Raw genomic sequence first — 25,612 nt, 5'->3', positions numbered from 1 at the left:
TTATTTTAAAGAACAATGGCAATAATTTTAATGGCGTAATAATTTGTGCAGAAGCTGCTAGTTTCCTAGAAAAATCACTTTAGTCTGACTTAATTGAAACTAAGCCTTTTCCCTTCCATAGTGCTACAAAATCCTAACATGAAGGAGCTGCTTTCTCTGCAAATAAGTAACTTCAGATTTCTCGTCATACTTTAGGAGACCAAGTATCTTGAAATTCTTTTTGCTGTGGTCTCTACAATTAAAAAAAGGATTAATAAAAGAAGTAGGCTGTAGATAAAGTGATTTTTTTTATTGGGAGCATGAGACGTTAAGAAATTGAAGAATTGAAATTTACATAAAACCCATCAGAAGTCATGCTAAATATTTTTGTTCTGTCATTTAAATGATTAAAAAAGTGTTCTAATATTGTTTTGTATTTTTAATGCATTCTTTGATGGTTTCAGTGCCTACCACAAGGATCACAGTTTGTCCTGCTCTCCATTGTTTTATTAAGGGTATTTTCTTTTGTAATGGAAATGTCTCTGTATTATCTATGTTGACTGGCAATGCCAGGGATTGATTTACTTTACTGATGAGAAGAAGGTTATATGTGATGATACTGATAATTTTGCAAACTGCTTTCTGCAATTGGAATAATTACTGGGGCCTCTGTCCTGTGAAAAGTGCTGTATGGATAGTTTCCCACTGAAGTTAGTGGAGCTCCCTATAGACACAGAATCTGCTTTGATGATTCTTTTAACTGTGTTTGTAACTGTATTGAAAAGGTAAGTGTAAATGGGGACAGTAGTGTCTTGTAATGAATGCAGTTCTCTTTGCAAATAATATCATGTGCCTTGTGGTCTTATATGACCACTACTGCTTATCCCCCACTCCATTCCTTTTTCCTCCTCCTGCTCTTTATTTTACTGATCATTAGGTGAAATATGCCACAGCAGTATCTGGATACTGCAAAATCTCTTTGTTGTTAAAAACTGTTACTAGAACCCTGGTTAATTTGTGATTGAACAAAAATACATTGTCCCAAATAATTCACAAAATATATTGCCATTTACTTCTCCGGTTTTGCAGTGGGAATGCCTGTGACTTAGCTTTTCTAATCTAAATTTTGGAGTATTAAAGTGATTATTCAATAAAGATTCCTTTCTCTGCATAGGCAATTGGTAAAAATTGCAATTACATTGAGTATTTTTTCTGTATTTTAGTATCAAAGATGCAGGCTCTGGAACAGATTACACGAAGAGCACGTCAATGCAGGACGGACAGTTCAGGTAAGGATATTAAAATTAGTGCAATATTAATGGAATTAAATTATATACAGAGTATTGGTTACCTCAGGGACAGATTTTGGCAGACATGTAGATTTGACAGATGGATTTGACAGGTAGCTGATACCCCTTAACTTTTTTTAAAAAGTAGGGGTTTCTTAGTTGTGTCCTGTGAGCAGATATAGTCACAAGCTTTTTGAAACTGCTGAAGGACAATATGGCTTATCAGTGGGAATTTTCTAGTCAACTTTTTGAGTAAGGTATTTTTATAATGAATTCTACAATTGCGTGAACATACTGTGAGTTTTTAGATAGTCTGTATGATTCCAAATACACAAGTGACTGCTGGTGTCTAAATAGTATATAGTATTTGTATACAGCTTTGAATAATGCAAAGTTTGGAGACTGTGGTCTTTTGTAAACTATATGCTTACACTACTAAATTAGAAGATTAGGAATTGTAATAGTGGGATAGTTTTCATTATAAAGAATGGTTTCGGAACAAACATAGAACATCTGGACTACTAGTTTGGTGTGCAGATCTGTTGTTAGATGAGTAAAAACATCAACAGATAAAATAGCAGACACATTTGCGTGTATGGCATCATATCAGTGATGCCATGCGTAGTCAACCGTAACTCAGCAAACAGGGAATGTCACATCTGTTTTTTAAAAAAGCACATCTTGATAAAAACAGTGCAGAAGCTAATGCCGGACATCAGCTGTCCCACTGTTAAATAGCACACAACCCAGGAAGATTGTTAGTGAAGGAAAACACTAAGACCAGATCTGTGCTGCAAAGTTTTGCTGCCACAGATACAGCAGTTAAGGGTAATAACACTGCTGTACTGGCAGAATTCAAGGGACAGACATACATTTGCCAATAAGAGAGGCATCTTGTTTTGGTTTAATGTATGTTATTCACAGAAGGGACATGACTGTCACTGGAACAGACCTTTTGATGAGCAGGCTTTGCCAGTAAGGGTAGCACAGTCCTAAAATACTGCATTTTATAATTCTAATACTATAAATTCTCGTTTGGTGCTATGCCCTATTGGCTCCCATGGGAAATGAGACCAGACTAAAAATGAAAAAAAAACCTCAGAAAGAAAAATTAATTGAAGAACAGTATTAAACAGAGGGTAGAGTCAGAGTTATGAACATGTCCCTTGATGACAGTATCTTTTTTGAGGAAAGGAAGGTGTTAATGTGCTTGTTTAGCATAGCTGATATGAAGTTTATATATATAAAGTCCACTTGATTTTTCTGTTATTTGAAGCTTTGAATGTTTATTATGTTTTTCACTAAGCATTTTTGAAATTCAAATATAGAATAAGTTTGTTCTTGGTCTCCATATGCCACTAAAGAATCTTACAAAGATAGTTGCAAAATCAGTTGTACTAAAACAATAGCATTCTAACAGGTGTGGGGTAATAGGCACCTGTTTGCCTATGTCTGTATTTTTATATATTTTCACATCTGAGGAGTGGGGAAGGCTTTCCTTGGAGCTTTCTTATCGTCTATATCATTTGTTTAGCAAGACAAAATCTATCAATAATTAGGTATAGAAATAGCAATTATATTGAAGATTTTGTTTTTAGGCACATTAAATGCTTTAGTAGTAAAAAGGCATATTTGTCTCTAGAAATTTTTATGTTTGTGTTGAGCCTAAAGACTACCATTTTCGCTTTCAACCAAAACACACTTTCTGATTTTTTATTTTCTACTTTGTGCTTTTAGATCTTGATGAAAGTATGCATTAAATTGGTACACATTCTGATACTGAAAGAACAGAATAAATGTCTGGGTCCACACAAGAAGAGTAGACTAGCTCTTTGTTTTAATTAAATAGTTTGGAGTCTGGAGTACTTGATAATAAATTATATGACATGTAGATTGTGTTTGCTATAAGCTGTTTAAATGTTTACCAATGGACTTGTGTTCTGTTTGTTTGCAAAGAAATTAGATTAATTATTGTGATACCAAATGTTCTCTGCAGCACACACTTTGCTCTCAGAATTAGATGTTGTAAAAATACATTAGGAATCCCAAAGTCAATATTGACCCAAGTCACCCACCACAGGTTTTAGACAAATATATGCAGAGCCACTCTACATTTAATCCATGTGCACATAATTAGCCATTTTTCTGAATTTTCAGTTTACCCAGAATAATTACTTCTGTTGTACTTTTGATGGTGGTCAAAAGTATAATAGAAGTATAGATGAGCATAAATGTATACCTCTTCTTTCTGGTGACTGGATGCCACATTAAAAACTTCTGAAAGGAAAATGGATGGAGACAGTCAGTGGAGAAACTGGGGAAATCTTCTTTGTATATGGCGTGATGCCACCCTTTCAGAAATAGCTCTAGTGTTTTGTGCCATCAGTTTTCACAGATGTGCTTTTATAGATGTTCCTTCTTAGGGATACTCCTTGGACCTTTTAAGCTCCCAGGGGCTGATCATACTCAGAGTAAGCAAAACACTGTAGTTGTTAGAGAAGATATAAGACATTGAACAAAATAGAAAAAATGCCGTGGATAATCTGGCTTCGGTCTATATCCAACCCACTAAAGGAGACCTTATCCTGTAAAACAAACCTAAGCAGACATAGTCTCTCTACTGTGTTGTTCTGACCTGAAAAGTAACTTGAAAAATGTCAGTCCAATTTTTTTTCTCTTTCATGATTTCTGTTTTAACTGCACATAGTTTACAAGTTAAAAAAGGTTTTTCTGTCAGCCTTGAAACTCAGTCTGCTCTCTTCTGCATGCATCTCCGAACTTACTTGTATTGACTCATATCTTCTGTACCATCTTTACAATTCCGTGTCTTCAAATTAAGTTCTTGTTATCCTTCTGGAAAGCCCCAGAAATGTATTTTGAGAGCATGAGAAGCAGAGTGGATGAGTGTCTCTATTGCTGCAAGAGATTGCTTATGGTATCAAAGCAGGGTCAAGTAAAATCAGCTTACTATTGCAGTTTGTGGCTGTCTGTAGGTTAAACATATCCTTAAACTCAGACTTTGTGAGATATATACCAAGAAATTTGTAACATATATTCTTTATTACATTACTTTAAACAAAGTCCAGAGAAATGAAGACAAGACTACATTTGCAGAGGTAAGCTAGTGCAATACTTACTCAAAATTGTTATTTAAGTTTGAGAGGGTTTTGAGATTTTGGGTTTCTTTGAAGGCACTACTTTGTAATTTAAAACAACAAGATGTAGAGTGGAGGGAAAGTTAACAGACAGAAGACGAGATAAAAAGGACTCATCTGTTGGATATGACAGATTCTATGACTTCTATGTACTATTTCAGCATAAATAGTTTAGGTTTAAAGTGTAAAATGTTGGAAAATGTATATGGCATTATATTTAATGGTAATATAATCAAGGAGAAGAAAAGGAGAATGTTGGTGGCAAAGATCAGTGTGACAGTGCCATGACCACGGTAATTCAGTTAGCTGGTAGCTTTAGGAACAGTGTGGTCTGATGGAGATAGAATAAGTGAAGTAAGTGCTGGAGTTTCTGAGCACTCTGGGAAAATTAGTGTTACCAAAGGTGTGTGGCTAGAACAGAAACTGTTGCTGGGATGGAGGGCCTTTGATGGAACTTTAGTTTTTTTTATAACTGATAGAGATACCACATGTTACCTGGAAGAGACCAAAGTCATGAATAGAAAAGTGATCACGCAGCTGAAGTCCTTTCTGCCTTTGCACGGATTTTGGCTTCATCTCAGCCCTTTGACATCTGTGAGAGGTGTGACCATTCAGACCTGGTGTTTCATCCTGGGCACCAGGGCCTCATTTTGAGTCAGCGCTGAAGCACTGAGTTGTATTTGTACTGTTCATTACCACATCTTTTCGTTGTGTTCTTAATATGTCCTCATACTTAATCAACAGTATGTGGTCGCACTGTAGCCCAGCCTCTGTGATGTGACACTACTGCAAGTTGCTGCAAACATTTGTCAGCAGTTGAATAGGAATTGTTTCCTTTTCTGTTGTCATCAGTTACTTTTTCTCAAATGTAATGAAAATGCTGGTACAACATTTGTGGTGATATTCTTGAGTTTTACATTTTCAAGTGTGAAGTGATGGTGGTATTTGAAGCTGGCCAACAATAAGCCTACGTAAACACAGCATCTAGTTTGCATTGAGAGTTATGTTATTTTGAAAATTCAGCAGTCACCATTAGTGAAGGAATTTACTGCTCTGAAGAACAAATATTGAAAAAAGGAAGAAAATAAGAGAAGCTTTACTCGTTTGTATAAATGAGGTTGCTAATTTGCTGAACATTGCCATTAGGACTTCTGAATTCTTTAAGGGAGTCTGTCACTTCTCTTATTTGTGCAAAACATCTGTAGAGAAACTCCTGTTCATGAGCCGTTTAGGAGCAGCAGAGTATGGGCAGATACTTCGTGTTTTTAAAGATAATTCTAAAAATGCAAAACTTAATTCTAATTCCCTGTCTTACTTATTTAAATCTGTGTCCTGAGTAATAGGGTAAGCTAGTGGGCAGACATGTGCAGTCACTTTCAGCAACAGTGATTTTAAAACAAAAACATTTTTAGAAGAAGCTCTCCTTTGGCTTACTTGTCATGTTGACACCTTCTGGGTCTACAGCATCCCCCAGCATACAGAATGCGAACTTAGGGTGACCATTGACTGAGGTTGTTTACAGTTACTCCCCTGTCCAGAAACAAAACTGTTGCTGCCCTATCCAGCTTTTACAGCGTTTTCCTGTTTTGCTGTTATGTGAGTAATGAGCTACTTTTGTCTGCTGCCATGTAAAATTTAACAACCGCATTTGAACCTTTGAGTCCAAGCACAGCTAAAAGATGATGCAGATGCTTGATATGATATTGATATGGCAGGCAGCAACTTTACTAATGTACATAAGACACAACCAAACAATCAGGCATTTTTCAGTGCAGAGGTACATCTGGACATCTCAAAAGAGACTGAAGGGTTCTTAGATCTCCAGTGCCTTTTCCAAGGCTTGGAGTTTCTTGGCACCATTCAATCTTTCTGAGTGCCGGCATGCTCCCATGTCTTCTTTCTTCTGGCCCCAGATGATGGGATTTCCACTGCCCTTAAAATGTGACATATTTGAGGGCATTTATTCTTCCGAGATCCAAAATATTCCTGTTGCTGTTTCGTAGATAACTTTGCATTTACATCTCAAAATATAAGAAAGTCTAGAAAGACTCAGAGGATTCAAGTGTTTCTTACTGATGTGCATTTAATTACTGATATCACAGCTGTTTAATTCTCCTTTCAATTTTGTTTGTTTTTCCCTTCTTTTGTATTGTATTTTCTGATGGAAATTTGTAATTGAGTCTTTATTTTTCATGAAATGTGTTTGTAAAGATTTTGAAAGGAATGGAGATGCAGTGCAACTTAATTATGTCTGACTTCTTTGGTTTTTAGTTTTAGATGTGCTAATAGAGTCAATGCCACTTCTTATTTGCATTTCTGAAAAAAATCTGTTATATTTATTCACAGCATATAACAACCTAATGGATCTCCCAGACTTACCTCCATATTTGTGGACACTTCAGAAAAACTGGACTCAAAGTTTGTGTCCCTGCCTCAGTTTTTCCATCTGTTCAATAGGCATAATGCACCTTAATCCAATAAAGTCCTTTGAGAGCTAGTGATGAAAGTACTATATAATAGCTATGTAACATTACTGTTTCATTATGTAAGAAAAAATATGTGAACAAAATATATGACATATGCAAACAGCTGGGAGAGACTGCAGGATTCTGGTGGAGAAGACAGGATTAAAATTCCAAGGGATTTTGAGAAATGACCTGAAAAGTTAGCATGTGTTTGATAGGGACAAGGACAATCATTAGGTGGGAATCCTTGGCTATATGAATCTAGCATGGGAAACAGCTGTTTGGGTAGCAGTTCTGCATAAAAGGACTTGAGAGACCTGAACTAAAAGTGAGCCAATGTTGTGATACTGACACAAAAAAGGCAAATAACATAGTAGGGTGTATAAACAGGAGCAGAGCCTGTGCAGTTTACAGAGTAATCTCTTTGCTCAGCATTAGTAGGATCTCAGGTGGAATGCTTTGCCCAGTTTGGGCACCACACTTCTAAGGAAGATAGGACTGATAAAGGAATAGTTCAAGGAGAGCAATGAAAATGGTCTGAAATTGTGAAAACTGGACTTGTCTGGAAAGACTGAAAAATGAGAGTTATTTTGCCCAAAGAGGAGAGACCTGGGAGTGATGTGTTGTCTGTTTCCACCTTGAAAAAGGTCATTGCAAAGAGAATAGGGCTAGTCTTTCCCCATGTTTTTGACAGAGAGAATTAGAAGCATAAGATTAAACTGCTGCAAGAAAGATTTTTATTAGACATGAGGAAAAATACTATAACAATTAGGACAATGAATTCTTGCAATATAATATGTAAGGAAGTTGTAGGCTCTTATAAACAAGTCCTTTTAAGAGCAGAAATAACAATTTTCTATTGTTTTCACATTAAAGAAAAGTTAATTCTACTAGGGTATATAAATAAAATATGTTTTGTCTACTTCCTGCTTTTCCAGGTGAGCAATATTGCTGTTTTAAGGCATTACCTTTTCTTAATTTGCATTAGTGAAGAAAATCTTTCTTTTCCTAATCAATCACTGGTGTTTATCCATTCTCTTATTCTGCTATGAGAAGAATACTTGAAACAAATGGTAAACACTGCAATGAATAATATAACTATTATTTATGATTATAAATTACCATTTGTTTATTTATTGTCTCCTTATAATGTAATGCAGTGAATATTATTTTTATTGCAGCTTTAATTTTTTTTACGATTATGTAAAAATTCTGTCCTAAAACAACCATTAATATAATTTAAACTATAAGTTTCTTGTATTCTTTTTTAGAAAAAGATTCGTGCATTTTTAGATTTTAAAAACCTAGGCAATAAAAACCTTTATTTTTGCTATAGACATTTATGTCACAGGAGATGCGTACACACGAAGTGTTCTTGCTAGTTGTATATAGTTTATATCTTTTAAAAACTCTTGTATCTAAAGAAATATTTCTGTATCTTATAATTGAGATTCCAATGAAACATTTGTCTTTCTTCTGAAAAGAAATATGAATATTGTGAAAAATTTTAATCCTTCTCCATGAGGATATCTTTACAAAAAAAAAATTATTTTGGAGTATTTTGGGGTTGCAAATGATTGCATCCCTAAGTGCATTGATCACCACAAACAGTTGCTTATTAAAAAAAAGTAAAATTTGAGAAGTGTTCATTTATTTTATTCTGATATTATGTTTACTTGCTGCAACTTGTGCAAATATTTTGGCAAAGGACTAAATTCAGACACCAAAATAACTTTAACAATTACATCGTTATTAATTAAACAGTTAAATCTCTTACTCTTTATAAACCCAAAACAAACAAACAGACTTCTTTACTTGGAGAAGAAAATTAAGTGTAAAACCGACACCAAGAAGACTGAAACATTGATGGAGATGACTGAAAAAATATTTCTTATTTTGGGATTGGCTGTTACTACTAATAAATTAGTTCATCAGAGAAGATAATATGTACCATTTCTTTGTTAATCTTTGGTTCTCCTTATGAGAAGGAGAGGCAGATGGCTTGACTTTCCTTATGGAACATAGGTCACTTCCAAAAAGACTGTAATCAATGCATCCCTTTGAGTACTCAGTGTGCTGTGTATGTAAACTATTCCGTATATTCAAAATTCCATTGAAGGCGGAGTTGCTGCCACTCATTTTTTTCTCATATATGGAGAGCTGAGTGAATTCACATTGCACAAGAAATTACAAAAAATAGAACATACTTAAGCTGGTTATGATGTACTGGCGTCTTCAAGCAAAAAACACTCAGAAATACTTTTCATGATGCTGTGCCTTTGTCTATAGGTCATGAGTTTTGGCTGAAAGGATTAAATTGTTGTCTCAGTGTGTATCCAACAGCTATAGGACAGTCTTCTGTCTTGCAAAGAATAGGAGGAGATAGGTCATTTATTCCAAATGAATCAACTTTAGGTCGAGTTACGTTAAACGAGTACGAGTAGCTTCTCTGCAGATAGCTGTATATTTTTATGGGACGTCTCTTCTGCAGGAGCAGAAAAAGCTCAGGGAATGGCACAGAATCTGGGAGAGCAAGGATGGGTTCAGAGGAAGGATTCCCTGTGATATCAAAGACACAGGCTTGTGGAATAATATGGGGCATCTTTGACAGGCAAACCAGCTGAAGTCAAACAGTGCAAGCTAGAAAAAATACTGGATGTAGAGGAGAGGTGACCTGGATAGTTTGCTTGAGAATAGGAATTTTGGGGTTTTATTTGTCATAGTTTATTAAAACGTAGGAATTGCACTTTTAATGATTATTTAAAAGGTATAATTAAAGATAATCAGGATGATAGTTGCTTCCCAGCTGTGTGCTTCCCAGCACGCAGAAGGTGTTTGGTGCTCTTTCATAGTAGTTACAAAATATTAAAACCGTTACAGCAACTACGGGCCAATATGAGAGAGATGGAGAAACTTTGTTTGCGAGTCCGGCAGGAAGACATCCCAATTCTGCAAAGAATGATAAATCCAGTTAAAGAGGAAGCTTCCTTTGCCATAAAAGTGTTCCTACAGCTCCATTCTGAATCTGCAGAGGAACTTAAAAGGCAACTTGAAGGACAAGAAGATACCTCTTTAACCAGATCCGCAACCGTAGGAGGAGGTAGTAGTATATCATTTCTCTCTGTTATTTCTATATTGTTGTATCCTGTCAGTCTTTTCTGACCAGATATAATTAAAATAAACAAATGAGATTTTGGTTGAATAATAATTGTTAATCTAGAAGTGGATTTTCCGTCCCTAAACCCTGCTTTTCTCATGACCTGTTAATACAGTATTCTGTGACTAAATTTATGTAAGTAGAGAATGCTTTAATTAAGTATCTTAAGAAATGAGATAGGTGTGGCCTTCCAGGAAAAAGATCCTCTAGCTTTGAGTGTTGAAATAGAAGACTTCACAGGAAAAAGAATACCTACATCTTTGTTTCACAGTAGCTCAATTTCTTTTTCCCCTTTGCAAATCACTTATCATTTGCAAGTGATCATTTAAGCCATTTTCACTGAATTAGTGCTTGCAATGTCGAGAAGAAAGCAATTTTTATATGTCAGACAGTATTCTATACCATTGCTGAAATACCTGGAAAGGAGGAGCAAGTCTCCATATAAAGGAGAACATGTCTTCATGTAGCATTTTATCTTGGTAACTGGCAAGAAAGCAAGAAACAGTATAAAGCCATGTAAATAAAAGATTTTGAAAAAACTATAACATGTTAGAAGTCAGATGTCGCTGCTGTTCCCTCCTTTCTGTATAAACTGTCTTTCATCTTTTATTGTTCGTTCTTCTTCCCCTTATTACACTCTAGCACTGGCTGGAATTCTCTGTGGCTGATCTGTGAGAAAGCTGGTTACATCAGAATTAAATCCTTCTACAGAACAGTAATTAGTTTGATTGCTGCAGTAGCAATATTGTTTCAGATTGTTTGGAAATTTCATGTGGCTTTATATTTGAAAGTGTGTTTTCAGTCAATGGCACTGTAGAAAAATGTGATTATATTTTATTCAATGACCCTTCTTGTTCCTCTGTGCAGAACTACAAGAATTGTTTTGAGTGTAACTAACAAGCAAGCAAATCTAATGATCAAGTGGAGAGAAAAGGAATGTAGGTTTGGAAGACTGGGCTTGCTTTTGAATGTCATGTGCAATGGTATCACAAAGTCCTGCTAAAGTCAAGATATACCAAATGTGCAATTTCTCTCTTCCTTCTAGGCCAGTAAAAAAGAAACTAAATTGGTTTGACATGATTGACTTTTGACATATGAATCTTGACTGTTTTCAGCATCCTTTAGCTTTCGTATGTTTCAGAATTGATTGTTCAGTAGTTTGTTCTAATGTCTTTATGGGTTTCAAAGTTTGGCTGTTTGCTGCATCCGCCTTCCCCTCCAAAAAAACATAAAGATAACAACTGAGTCTGTTCTTTAGCAGTCTTCTAGGATCAACTTGCACTCTCCACAAGTTCTCAGAAATAATGTTTTAGCTTTCAGAGGTTGTTTCTTAAATACTCTAGAGTGAATTTTCTCAAAACCTGAATAAATCTAGCTCATCTAAATATTTTTAACATGTTCTCTTTATGTTTGAGCTTATACTTTTTTCTTCTTGTTAGAATCAAGTATTTGACCACAGCTACCTTTTTAATTAAGACTGAAGTAAAATAGGCATTCAGTATTCCATCTTTCTCTGGGTCATCCATTATTTTCTTTCTTTACCTGGTAATGGACTTATACTTCATCTTCCTCTAATTTCAGTGGTATTCATAGAAACTTTGCTAGCATTTATGCCCCTTGGTAGTTGTAATTTATTCGCATCTTAGTCTTTCTGGTATTAACGTTCCATGCATATATTATTCCTTTGTACTCATCTTAACTGAGTGTCAAATTTTTCATTTGTGGTGCATTAAAGAGCTCTTGCTGAAGCCATACTGGTTTCCTGTTTTTACACCTTGTCCTCTGCATCAGGACAATTTGCTGTCATCTTCAGTGTAGTCTATTTTATTAGTGTCTGCCAGCTCTTCTGCATTCCTTTACTCTTCAGGAACTTCTTCCTAGTAGCACCTGCTAATGAATTTGCTGAATTTGCTGATAATCTCTTTTTGGGAGAGCTCATTGTCTTTGGTCTTTTGCTCTGAGTCTTTCTTAGAATAGTGAACTCTAGTATACTGTGATCCCCTTCATCCATGTTATCTGTTACTTTTAATCTCATTGTGAGCTTTTCTCTGTTATGACCAGCATAAAATTTAAAATATTTGTTCTTTTAGTGACTTGCTTCGGTTGTCCTTAATACATTCTGATATTTTATTGGAAAGGCTTTGTCTTGTCTAACTGCTTTTCTAACAGTTATATATAGGTTGTAAATGGGAACTACAGTTTAATTTCAAAGAACAGGACTAATTTTTTAATCTGTAATACCTTTGAAGTACAGAGAAAATTAAGCATAACTGCAATGTAAAAAGGCAAGAAATGGATCAGAATGCTTGGGATGAGAAGAACAGAAAAATATTACTGGAATGACATGCTCCTACAAGTCAGTGCAGGAATACAGAAATAATTCACCCTATATAAAGTGAAACATACAGGCAGGCAGACAACTAAATATAATTATATAGGATTTTTTTTTAAGTTTGCCTGACTGTGAAAGCAGCTCTATTGAATTACTAACGCAGATGCAATATATTGCCTGTTCTTTTGTGGTTGGAGGCTGCAGACCTGAAAGTAAATCTTGGCTGCTGATCCTAATCAAAGGAAGTTCAGTGTGCCTGTTCTTTGTGGAAAGTTGCTTCCCATCTAGTAGAGAAGGAAGGAGTTTACAAATTCAAATTGCTCATTTAGAAAGCATGACAATGAAGTGATGTAGTCCCTTCCCCCTTCACCATCCTCAGATCAAGTCCAATAGAAATAGAATTTAATTGCATTTTAAACAAATATTAACAAAAAGTGAGACTCCTCTCTTAAAATTACTAAAATCTTTTAACCAATATATTGAATCTTCCAGAGCATTAGATTTTTATCTCAAGTGTAATGAGGTGTGAAGCTGCTGCGTAAAGTCTGTAGAGGTGTTTTGTATTATTGCATTTCTGCGGAGATGCTGTAGGTGAACTGGTGGAGCCACTTCCATTCTCAGTTCTATTACAAATGGTTAGACTTGATAAAACATGAACTTCTGAATATAAATTTTGTACTTACATTTTCAGCCCAAATGGTGCCTTCTCTACCCTTCTTATTCTTTAGCTTACTTTTTTGAAGTGAGGGAGGAATGTTCTTAAAATTTTTCACTAGTTTTTATTTATCAGAGAATGATGACAGTGTTAACCTACTTACAATTTTAAGTTCTCTTGAATGTGTAGAGGTCATGCAAAGCCTTCTGTATCATTTACGTCTTTCGGGGTATGTGTTTCTCCACAGTAGGCCTGCATAGATTGTTAAGGACAGACCAGAGCAGGGAACATCATTTGCAAGGGGCCAGTTTTGCTTAGTGAGCTTTTCATGATTTGAATATATGTTTACCTTGGGATATATTATTAATTATGCAGAAGGGGGGAGAGAAATATTTTGGAATTGAGTATATAACATTAATTAATCTTATAGATCAAAAATGGGTTCTGGAAGAATAGAAGATGATTGTAGAAATTGAAGTGCTGTCAGTGTCTGAATTCTTAGGAAAAGGTGGGCAGAAACGATTAGAAAATCCAACAACCTCAAAATAAAACTCAAAATCACTTAATGCATCCTTGTTACTCTGCTACTGCTAATTATGACTGAATATTGGCTTTGCTGACATTAAAGAGACTTCTGCTGTTGATCCTAGAATAGTAAGATGTGGTCCTTACCATTTTTTGAGGTGCTGAATAAAAATGTTGAAAAATTGCCAAATATTTTCAAAATCTATCTTTTTTATTTTATCTTAAATTAATTTCATGAACAAGCATACCGTATGATTGACTTTTTATTGAGTATGATTATTTTTCTTTCTTTTGCATGGTTTGTATCTGTTGTAGTAACAGTTATATAATATTGTTATAATACCTTGGCATAGTCATTGTTCCTAACAAAGATTTTAATGTGATATTTACACTTTAATACTATTAGACATTTCTAAAAAATCTTCCCTATATTAAGCTTTCTCCTGCAACTGCTCTCCTGAGGAAGTAAACATCAGTGTTCTACTAAAGTAGCTGTTTTCCTTGAGAAATTGAAATGGCCTAAATTAACATGATCTTTGCGCTGTATTTGCATAGATAGGTACTCTGGCCTGCCTCTCATATTCCCAGGCTTCTTCTTAATCTTTACTATGACAAGCCAGACTTGTTTGTTATTACTTCTTAATTACCACTTAATTACTTGTCCATAATTAAATACTTGTCCATTATATCCATAATGGTTCAAGGCTGAGCTCTTGGACTTGAGGAGGTACGTGCATATAATCTATTCATCATATCTGCTTCCCACCATCTTGCCTAGCTGCCTTTCATTCCCTGTTTTTTCCACAGTCCCTTGTCCTCCTGTCTTCTGTAATCAATCCAGATGATTTAGAAAGGAAGGTGATTGAGAATCTCTCCTTTACACTGTTGAGTTTTAAATGTTTTGCCATCCTCACAGTACTGTTACCCAATTGGACACAGCATTTAATGTTGGGGGCATGTTACCAGGTTTTCATTGCTTTTACTTTGAAACCCTTTATTTCCAGCTTCTTTTTGTCCTAAATGACTGAAAATCAAACTCTAATCATAATAATCAATCATAAAAAGAATAATTGCCTGTTCAGTTGTGGATATGTAAATGAAAGGCTTTTGTCCCAAGCGCTGTTTTTTTCTGCAAGATTTTAAAGTTCAGTTGATACAAAATTAATTAACTGACCCTGAATTCAGTAGTATAATTTAATCTTATTTTCAGAACTGATTGAGAAGGCATGTTGTTAGAAATGAATAAATTTCTTGCAAATAACTTACTGTAAAAAGCTGTGTAGTGTTGTGAGGAGAACTTTTTCCTACGTAATAGCTTTCAAAACTATTGCTTGGCTTGAATTAGGTTAACTATGAATATATCCTTGAGAAACATTAAGAGCAAGAAAACTAGCATATGTCACCTGCATTCTGATCCAGTGAACTTATAAATGTCATGTTTTTCATTCAGAAACTTTATGTAACGCTGAAGGGAAGGATGGCTCCCAAAGTTTAATCCAGATGTATTCCCCCCTTCCTGAAATACCTCGGGATGAAAATGCAGCTGAGTCATGGGAAAATTTAGAGGAGGTATGTTGGAACTCCCTTACTGCCATTTTGGTGCTCTTCTTTTTAGCAACTATTAAGAAATAACATTTGTTTTTTATTTGTAGGACTTGATTCAGCTTAACCAATTGGTGACTGAATTTTCTCTGTTAGTCAGTGTAAGTATTAATTCTACACTCAATCTTAGCTGGAGACTTGTACAAAAACAGGGTTAGTGGGTAACTCCAAGTTGAGGAACAAAGAGATGAGCAAGACTTCTATCCCTAATCTGAACTCATATTGCGCTAGTATCATTTGATAGCAGTATACAATAGCAGAGTAACAGTAATTGAATTAATGCAGTCCAGTATTAAACAAATTGAGATTACAGCATCTTAGTCACTGTTAGGAGCATCAGGAAAATGCCAGTGACTGAATGGAGGCAGAGCAGTTTCTCCACAACGAGCTGAAATGCCAGGACAAAGGTGCTATCTTGGGCCTATGGTAAATACAGTTAAAGTTTCAAAGCTTGTACATTGATTACTTTCCAAAGTCATAGGTGATGCACAGAATGTTCATGCTGAATTGCCTAACAGTAAGTTGAAAGGTTCTCTTTTGGTTTTGAAGTAGTAACAGTGAGGAATATGCAAAAGTATTAGTGTCAGGTACTCCACTGCCCACTCTGGCAAGAAAAAAACCAAATACTAATGCTCTTCTGTCTCTACATCAGTGACTCCTTACTATGAGTACCTTGGTAGCAGTCCTGTTGATTCAGGCTCTGTCAAGGTAATTGTCTGAAGGGACAATAATCTATTTCAGCGCTAGTGCTGGTAGTTATTCCATGTTCTTGTCACCAGAGAAACTGCCAATGTGCTAGCCAGTGCCCTTTGCAGTGCTTCCTTTGTTGCATGCTGAACCTTGGCAGCAGCCCCTGGACTGCTGACCAGACCTCTACCCAGGCTCGTTCAGTCTTACAATTCCTAACCGTGACAGTGATGGTAGACTTCCCCACACAGGTGGGTGTTTCTCAGGTGCTTTTCTCAGGTGTGATTTTTTGTTTCTCTCACCCAGGGATGCTAGGAAAGTTTCCCTCGCTTTTTGTCATGCTCTTTCTTTTTTCTTACTAAATATGACTGACAAAAGAGGTTGGGCATCTTCCTCATCCACGCTTAAGTCTGAAGGTTTGCTTTCTTCCTATATCATAGGAGATTTAAACCCACAATTCTCATCACTTAGGAGAGTTATTTAATCTCCGTGATCTTAGGTTAGCTGGAATAGATGCAGCTTTTAGCCTTTGTGCTGAATCTGTGCTGATTCACACATGCAAAAATGACCAAGATTCATTAGGCCAGAAAAGAACTACAAAAAGTTTTACTCAGTAGCCTGAATGTTAGCAGCTGAACTAGCAGGGAGGAGTTTCTGTTCACAGAGCTTTCTGGATCTTACACATACCTAGCATCAGATACAATAGTATCTAGAGTGTTCAGCAATGAGGAATGGATAGGAAATGAAGATAGCATAACTGGATTCATCAGTTTCTGAATAAGAAAGAGGAGAAAGTTCAGAATGCATGTTATTTTAAGCTGAACATTGGCCATCTCATAAGTTTGTGATATAAACCAGCCTGGGTACTGCTGAGAGAGAATTAAAAACAGACACAACACAAAACCCTGTATCATCATCTGTTCCAGTGAGAGAGTTATCTGAGGGAGATTGCAGAGGAATATGGCTGCATTTTTGAGAATGTGTGGAACATTTTTGTATACATCCCACAACAGTAAAACATGGAGTGAGAGCAAGTGTAGCTTCAGTAATGTCAGCATTTTATTTGTAAAGTTAAGTCAGAGGTTTATAATGTCATAATTAAATGTATCTATTTAGCTTTTTCAGTGCAGCGTTGTATGTTGTAGTTGGTACTGATCTTATAAATGCTCTTTAAAGATTTTTTTTTAACATGAAACAGCAGGAAACAAATATGTGCTAGCTCAGATTATTTTTCCCTTTGGAACACAAGTTCATCTATCCACAGAAAAGATTTAGAAATCATATGTTTAGGGTTGCTTTTCTCTAACTGTAGCAACACATTGTGCATAATATCCACACCATGTCATTATTTAATAGTGGGGTTTTTTTTGTTTTTGTTTTTTTGCAAGTAAGTTTGTAGTTCCAGCACGGTTTATCAGATACTATTAACGAACCACTATTAAGCCTGCATGGCTACAGTGTGTAGTAGATGAAAGCGGCTGTGGGGCCCTGATTACAGGCATTAAAATGGTGTGTATTGGCTCACTGCTGCTTCCCAGCAGGTTACCTCACTCATAATTCCTTTGCATCTAGTCTCAGCAGGAGAAGATTGACAGGATTGAAGACCATGTCAACAATGCTGCTGTGAATGTTGAAGAGGGAACCAAAAACTTAGGGAAGGTAGGGATCTGTTCCTGCTGGTGAATCAATGGTACTCTGCCTCCCAGCAATCCTCTGTATTAACCCAATTGATCTGCCGTCTTTAATGCTGAGGGAGCCAGCAATTAAGAAAATAAGGAAGAAATGACACAGAGGTAGCAGGGGAAAAAAATTGATCTCTCTTGTAATTTTCAATCACGTCTAGGCTACTAGAAAATACATATATATATATATATATACACATGTATTTTTATATATATATATATATTTGCTCAAGGTCTCATTATATGCTGTCCTGATGCTACTTTGAATGTAGTATCTGCAAAGAGAGAGTATTCAGCGACTGGTTTACGGGAATCAAATGAGCATGAAATGTCAGGTTGATGACGACGTGTAATTTTGATCCCATGCTACGTATGTCAGTGATAGTTGCTAATAAGCCACAAACCTAGATTGAGGCATGTTATTGAAAAGTCTGAGCATTTTCTCAGTTTCTTGCTTGACCTAATGATAGAGACCAGGTAATAGATGGTGTATGTAGTCAGCCAGTAATATGTAAAATGACCTGTTTTTTTCCAACTACATACATAAAGTGGCTCAGTTTTCAAGTGTTTATGGCACATTCTGTCATACCTGTGGAATAGCAGGTCTTTTTTTTTTTTAATGCTAATTTGTAAGGTTTATTTATCACTGAGCATTCGAATCTTTGCCAAGAGCAATGAGGGGAAAATGCACATCACCACAGGCAAGTATTCTAACCCCCTTTTTTTCCTCCCCCCCTCTTTACAGGCTGCAAAATACAAGCTGGCAGCTTTGCCTGTGGCAGGTGCAGTCATTGGTGGAGTGGTAGGGGGTCCTATTGGTCTCCTCGCAGGCTTCAAAGTGGCAGGAATTGCAGCTGCATTTGGTGGTGGGATTTTGGGTTTCACAGGTGGAAAATTGATACAAAGAAGAAAACAGAAAATGATTGAGCAGTTCTCTTCCAGCTGTCCAGAGCTTTCTCACCAAACTGCCAAAAAATCCAGCTGAGGCATAGTTTCATTATGACTAGGAACAAAAGAATAGTAGTCATGATGATGACAGACTTGCAATCTTATGCTTCAATACAAGGCTGAGATGTGTTAATTTTGACAATGGTACTGATGTTCAGGGGTGTGTGAAATGGTAATGTCAGAACTTATGGGGCTTTTTCTTTTTAGATATGGTAGGTAACATCAGTCCTGTAACTTGGAAAACTATATGGATGACTTTTAATAATAAAATTCTTAGGTGAGCCATAGCCACAGCTGTAATGATGGATGACAGGTGCTTCATGCCTAATTTGCACAAACTGTCTTGCAGACAACACTAAGAAAGGCATTTGGAAAACTAGTGCTTTCCTCAGGAAAGGCGCCCAGAAGTTGGAGCATTTATTGTAGGATTCCAAAGATAAGAACAAATTCCCATCCATCTTTGTCTGTAGTACCTTAAGATTTACTTTCATTTTTCAGTATTCCCAGCCTTCTCCTGTGTATAGCCCAGTGTATGAACAACTATGCTTGTTCCATAACTGCACAGGAAAGCATTTGCTGTCACAGGTAAACATAGGGTCAGCCTTGGGCAGGGGGGGGGAAAATGTAGGTATATCCAGCACCTGTCTGCATCAGCCAGCTGAGATCAGCGTCAGCTTTACCCTTTTTCAGGTGCTACAATTTTTTGTTTTAATTGCAAACACCCATCCTGTTCAAAGTGTAGTTAAGAGTTAAATAGCCTAAGAAACAAACCCTGCAGTCTTGCTCCTGGAGAATAGTCATTTTCCATGACTGTTCACAGCTCCAAGCCTTGTCCTGAGAACTGCTGTACAGGACTAAGTGCCAAACTCTGGAATTCTGAGCCAGAAACTGCAGCCTACTTAAGCAGTGTGCACTGCTAGATGTTGCCCTCACTTCTTACATCCTTACTTTGCTGTTTAAGAATGCATTTACTTCTGCAACTTCCCTCTTTGGATAGAGGAGTGCTAACATGTTCTCATTTTCACATAATCTTACTATGCATCATGAAGAAGTCCTACCTCCATCCTTCCAGGACAGTTCCTGTACTATTGTTGCTACTATTTGGGAAAAGGGAAATACAGGTTGGAAAACTGCTTTTTGAAGTTTTTAAATCGTCAATTCTTCTGAGCCTTGCAAGATAATATTTGAGTACAGTTGTATTTGGGTGAACCATCAGCCAGTGTTCAGTGATAGGACTCCCTAGCAGGCATAAGACTCTGGAGCAGGGAACGCTGTAAGGAAGAATACTGTTAAAATAGGAGATCTTTTCAACACTTTGATATCATCATTGGAAATAACTGTCTGCTAATGGCAGATGATAGGTTTTTGTGCCTGAATACATTGCAAACAGCTGCTTATTACAGCATAAGCATCTTTCTGAACAGTTCTTGCTTGGTATTTTTAAAATAAAAATATGATCAAAATTGCTATCAGTCAGAACATCTTGTCTGTATAATGTAGGGCTGAGGCTCAGAGAAGCAATGTAGGCAAGAATAGTTTTCACAAGTAATCACTAACTGTGATTGTCAGAACTGCATGTGTTAAAGCCACAGTGCCTATATCTGTGAAATCAGCTGGAGTGGAAAACATGACTTGAGTTATTCAGCTCATTTGCTCATGTCATGCAAAAAACACTTTCTTTAAATGCATCTACTCTGGATGTAAACACATTTAATGAGCTTGTAACAACTTCATACTAAGGTTGTTCATTCCTTTGTTTAATAATTTCTAAATTTAAAGGAAGAAACTCTGAAAAAAAGTGTTCTTTGTAAACTGTGATTGATTCTTTGCCCGAGTTTAAAAGGTTATGTCTGTTTTCCTACTGTATGCTTCTAACCTTTGTGCATTTGAATGACAGCAGCCACATCAGAGACATTACAGACTCCATCCTCTCCCCCAAGCTGGACTAAAGCCAGGACACTGTGCTCATAGAATGGAATTATTGTCACAAATTAGACAAAGTCAGCTTAGTATGTGCTCATTTTATGAAATGTCTAGCACAAGAACTGTTCTTACTCCTTACATCTTTAAGGAAGCAATTTCAAAACATTGTGTACACACTAAATTTGGGATGCTTTTATTTAAACTGTGTTTTTAAAATAGATGGGTTATTTACATATGTGAGGAAACATGGGCAATTGAATAACTAAACTACCATTTAAATTGCTAGGGGTGTTAGTCAAAAGATATACAAGATGCACAGAATTCTTTCAGACCAAATAAAAGCTTTTGCCTATCAGATGGTTTGTAGTGTTTATTTAGAATGTTATTTTTTAATTTCTTTTCAACATCTAAATAAAAGATTATTGCCTCTCAAATTTTATATTATTCAAATTATTTTATTACTAAGATTTAAGAATCCTATATTCAGTTACCAAACACATGCTTCAGCTTTTGAAATATTTACATTGACTGAAATTAACACAAGTTCCTAAAATGTCGCACGCTTTGGGTAACTCAAACATGCTAGCTCAAAAATTGACTTCTTATCTTGAATCAGAATGAGGGCTTGGAACACTTTTGTTCTATACTGGGACAAAACTAATGGCTTAACAACAACTTCCCATGAAGCCCTGAAAAGCTTTCAAGGTAGTTGCTGGCTGAGCACCCAGTGGTTAAGACCACCAATGTAAAAGACCAGAGTTCAAGTACTGAATTTGAAACACATCTTGCATTTTGACCAGCATGATGCACTTGCTCTCCCCATGCAAATTCTGCGTGTCATCAGATACTTCGAAAGTGATACGCAAAACCACATCAGGCATAACTAGACTTCAGCTGTTCAACCTTCTGCTTGCAAACAGAAAGCCATTTAAAAATCAGGACATCCAGGTCAATGATCACCAAGAACGCAGCAGAATCAGGTCCAATTCCAGTGAATACACAATATGAAGTGACTTGAGTGCATAACTATCATATACCTATCATGTTTAATTGCCTACCTAGTGCTGGGATGCCAAAGCTCTGGGAACAAGTCCTTACTGAGAAAATCATAATTGGAATAAGGAATGGGGAGGCACACCCCTCTTACTTTCCAGATGAAAGCACCAGCCACTGGACTGTTGGCTGTATAATGAGGTGGGAATCTCTCTCCAGAAGGACAAGTTTGCACACCTTCCACCAAGCAGCATTCATAAATAACGATTCCAAAACCAGGAACCTCAAAGGACTGAGATCAGTATTTCTGGGCACATGCAGAAATTAAGTAAAATTTCAGGTGCCTGAACAACTCAAAAAAAAAAAGTCTGTAGCACCTACAAATACCAAGTGGCAGCCTCAAAACCCTACCCAGTTCACATCTTTGGATTCAAATTGAGAAGGGGTATGGTTCAGCTGCCCAAACACCTGATTTGGCATGAGATGGAGAAGGGAACAGGAAGAGATCTGGCTTTTAAGCACCTAATAATGTGAGCTCCAAAATGGAGAATCACAAAACAGACCAAAAATTACACTCGTAAACAAAATTTTGCAATGGCCAAGTGATGGACCTAGACACTTGTAATCAAGTACTGTACAAATCCAAAACTAGTTATTAGTCTCCAGCAATGCACCCAACATTAACAGAAACTGTAAGATGGAAAAACATGCATGTGTTCATCTCAGCATGTCTCAGCAGTGTTCTCAAGCAGCTTAAAGATTCTTCTTATACTCTGGTATTAAGCACAACAGTAAACTAAGGAAAGTAGTAATTCCTTCTTCAGAACAGAATTCAAAAGAACTCACAATAAATATGATGTAAGCCACCCTGCAAGGGCTACAAGGGTAACACAAAAATTTGGAATGGTTGCCTGGTAAGTAAATGTCCACTAGTAAGGCAAGGGCCCCAAAGGAAGACAACCATCATAACATTTTTAAATACAGAAGTCAACTTAAGACTGACAGAACTAAGCTGGCGGTCTGCCTCTAATGCTCCCCTACTTTGAAGGGTAACATTAATGTTCTTTTAACATAACTGTCCATATAATAATCTTAATAGCTCAAGGAAATCAGTGCAGGTCAATACAGCCCTATCATTGAAGATACAGCCACATCATTAAGACTTCCTTCCCTCTCTTGATATTTTAAGTAAGAATTGTTTAATAGCTTAGAAATTTACATCCAGTAAAGCACCACACGAGATTCTGTAAAACTTTAATTTATTCCCCTCCCAAGTATCCAGAAGAGACCCTCTTAAGTTGGAGAAAAGTGTGACAAAGAAATAGATTACCAAGATAACTGTTCACATGAAGAGGAAGAAAAAAAGCACATACTACCAAGATTACACAGAAAACAACCCAAAAGTCCTATTTAATGGGATAGTGCAAGTTAACAGCATGTCTCTGGAAAGAATACCTTCATTTGGATTATAAAAGTTTTACAGAACAGAGTTAGATCAAGAGTCTGGATGGGTCTCTGATATTTTACTATAGCGTTAGGAACGTACTGTGTGAAAGATGCTGTACAGAATGACCCACCAAACAAACGTATTTACAAGCCTGGGGAGAAAAAATTATTTTTCAGTTTATTCAAAATAAAAATACACATAGAATTATGAAAATATAGGTTTACTATTTTCACCACACAGAAGTCAATGCTGCTCTCTGAAAGGCTTGCAAGATTATTTCAAGTTTTTAAAGTTCATCTTTTTCCCTCAATAAGGTGTACCTATGCTCACTGGGTGCTAGTTTCTGGAATGAACTCTCTGGTGGACTGCTTGCTAAATCCTGAACTGGCTGAAAAACAGAACAAACAGGAAAATCACTGGTTAGAGTCATTTTAATAATCAATTGCCTTCATTAACAGAACTTTTAAAATTAATTATGAGACTGCACATTAACACAGTTTTACAGTCCAGCATTCTCACAAATTGAGCACTTTTTTTGAAGGCACATTATAATTCCTAGATAGGTGGAATATACATCCACATATACATTAATTAAGCATCTTCAGTTAAGGACGTTCCTTTCATTAGCACATCTCATAAAGGAAACGGCCATCACACAAGTTTCTGTGCAAGTGACTAAAATGACAAAGTATTTCAAATGTACCCCACTGCAGGAGATCTGTTCAAGGATGTCCACCACTTGCTGTGAAGGTATTCTAGTTTGTATGTTTGTTTTTTGAGGTACCAGGGCAAAAATGCTATTGCTGACACACTTAATATTTTAAAATTATTTTTCTATGGAAATAATAATAGTAAAATACATACAACTCAAAGAGACATCTATGACCTAAGACAGCAGCTTCCAGTATAATTTTAAGCCTACTATATCCATAACACAGGCATACACATCTTCCACAAGATGGCAGGATGCTATGTAAAGATAAGACAGTAAACATACCTAGGTAACTAGAATTTTTATGCATTTTTCAAGGCAGAATGGAGACAGGAGCAAGTCTACAACTCTGGGCAACCAGACTCTGCCCAAATATGCAGCAGAATCCAGACAACTGATAGGCACTCTGCTCCTTGGCCAACCTTTCTCAAAGCAATTGTCTCAGAGTATTTCTTTCTCAGATGCTTCCATCCAGCTCAGGGCTGCTGACTAGCCTCTGCCTCAGTCTCCAGCATTACTCAGGCCTATTTTCTGTGTCTTGTCCTGTTGATCTGATTTCAAGTTGCTCAATAAATTCCTAAGGCACACATAGGGTTACTACTGAAGTGATTTACTATTGGGACAATACTGAGACTTGTTTTCACAGCCACTCACCACAACATTCAAAAGCAGTTATTCTCACTGCCCAAGACAATCTCTCTCTCCTGTTCCACAATATAACCAGCCTATCTGCCTCCTCTCCAGTGACTGATGCTTCAAAACACTGAACTGTTCCTGCAAGGTTCTACTTGACGCAGACATCAGCGCTGCATACCAGCCTGAATGTCATTTCCTCTCAGAAAACCTGAAGCCAGTTAGGAGTTTGCTTGAACAATGTTAGAACAGCAAGGAGCTGGGCATATTCCAGTGTCTGGAATGACACTGATCTTGTCTACTCATCTTCTCTGGACCAATCACTTACAACCACACAGCTACCCTGAGGCCACATCCACACTGCGGGGGCACTTGCAACAATCCCCAGTTCAGTAATCCACAGGCCTTTCTGGCCACTTGTTCAGAGACCTCTTTAGTATCCACTCTTTGCATTACATATTACTGCCCTCGTCCTCCAGGACTCTCATGCTTTTTTTTTTTTTATTTTTAACTAACTTTGAGCAGGGCCACAGGAGGCTGCACTCATATCATTAAGCACAGAGCCATCCTTTCCACATCTCATACATAACCAGGGAAATAAGCCTGTAGGCATAAGTCGTCTCTGTTCCTGACCCGAAGGGTTCTGAGCTAGTCCAAGGCACCCTAATACAAGGGCACAGGGTCTCCTCTGGGACCAGTGTGGCCTTTTGAGTTCCAGACAGTGCAACAGTTGGAAAAAAGACGTTTTTTAAAAAAAGTTATTTCTTTATAAGGGGTCTGAGATAATAAGATTGCCTGACAGTCTGTCATTTGGCACTTTTACAGCATGATGCCAGGAGTATGAGCCAAGGAGCGCATCATGACGAGAAAAGGCTAAGCCACTGCTGGAAGACTGGGCTGGGCAAAGAGAATGGGGAGTGGTGAGGTCCTCTCTTTTCTGCCTATTAGATTAAATTAAGCGCTGAGCTGGTCCCAGGTTTTGTCTGGAGAGGGATCTAGTTGTTATGCTCCTTAAGAGATTCCAGTAGCGACTGACTTCCATGCATAGAGATACGGAGTATAACAACCCTGGAGCAGAAAAGGGAAGAATTGTGACCACTGCTATTAATGCTGCTTATTAGCCACATTAATAAAAGTAGCAAGCCCTATTACTGCTTATCAATCCTTTGTTGATGCTCTAATAATCTATCTCCTGCTTGGATTGGTGACTACAAGTAATAAATAAATAAATAAATAAAACATTCAATCAATTCATGTTTCCCCTTAGAAGTACCCTCTCACAGTGGGGGGTTTGGGGGAGAGAGAAAAAAAGTAGTGCATCTATGATGAACATATAACCATTTTTCTCACTCGAGCCCAACAGCTTCCGTTCTCAGTGGAGAAAATGGATGTTTTTACACTCTTCCCTTACACAAGGCAAACATAAAT

The 25,612-nt window shown here is 36.8% G+C and overlaps 2 protein-coding genes across 7 annotated transcripts in view; one reads left to right on the top strand and one right to left on the bottom strand.

Annotated features, from left to right (window-relative positions):
• The window catches only part of STX17 (syntaxin 17), a 66,497-nt gene that overhangs the window by 13,195 nt on the left and 27,690 nt on the right, over positions 1 to 25,612 (top strand). For 3 of the 6 annotated variants that reach the window (XM_026108618.2, XM_026108620.2, XM_026108617.2), the window contains exons 3-8: positions 1,203 to 1,268; positions 9,769 to 9,991; positions 15,008 to 15,126; positions 15,210 to 15,260; positions 17,419 to 17,505; positions 18,274 to 20,754. In XM_026108618.2, the coding sequence (XP_025964403.1) occupies positions 1,203 to 1,268; positions 9,769 to 9,991; positions 15,008 to 15,126; positions 15,210 to 15,260; positions 17,419 to 17,505; positions 18,274 to 18,513 (786 nt within the window). In that variant the 3' untranslated portion in view covers positions 18,514 to 20,754. Of the gene's footprint in view, positions 1 to 1,202; positions 1,269 to 4,349; positions 4,385 to 9,768; positions 9,992 to 15,007; positions 15,127 to 15,209; positions 15,261 to 17,418; positions 17,506 to 18,273; positions 20,755 to 25,612 lie in introns of those variants that run through there. The other 3 variants (XM_064506782.1, XM_026108619.2, XM_064506783.1) reach the window with 3 other exon arrangements.
• Positions 22,635 to 25,612, bottom strand: part of ERP44 (endoplasmic reticulum protein 44) — a 58,034-nt gene continuing 55,056 nt past the window's right edge. The window contains exon 12 of the mRNA XM_026108616.2: positions 22,635 to 23,227. Within this exon, the coding sequence (XP_025964401.1) occupies positions 23,126 to 23,227 (102 nt within the window). The 3' untranslated portion in view covers positions 22,635 to 23,125. The remainder of the gene's footprint in view (positions 23,228 to 25,612) is intronic.

Source organism: Dromaius novaehollandiae, chromosome 2 (assembly GCF_036370855.1).
Source record: "Dromaius novaehollandiae isolate bDroNov1 chromosome 2, bDroNov1.hap1, whole genome shotgun sequence".
In the NCBI taxonomy this organism is placed as follows: Eukaryota; Metazoa; Chordata; class Aves; order Casuariiformes; family Dromaiidae; genus Dromaius; species Dromaius novaehollandiae.
This window is presented reverse-complemented; position numbering and strand designations above follow the sequence as displayed.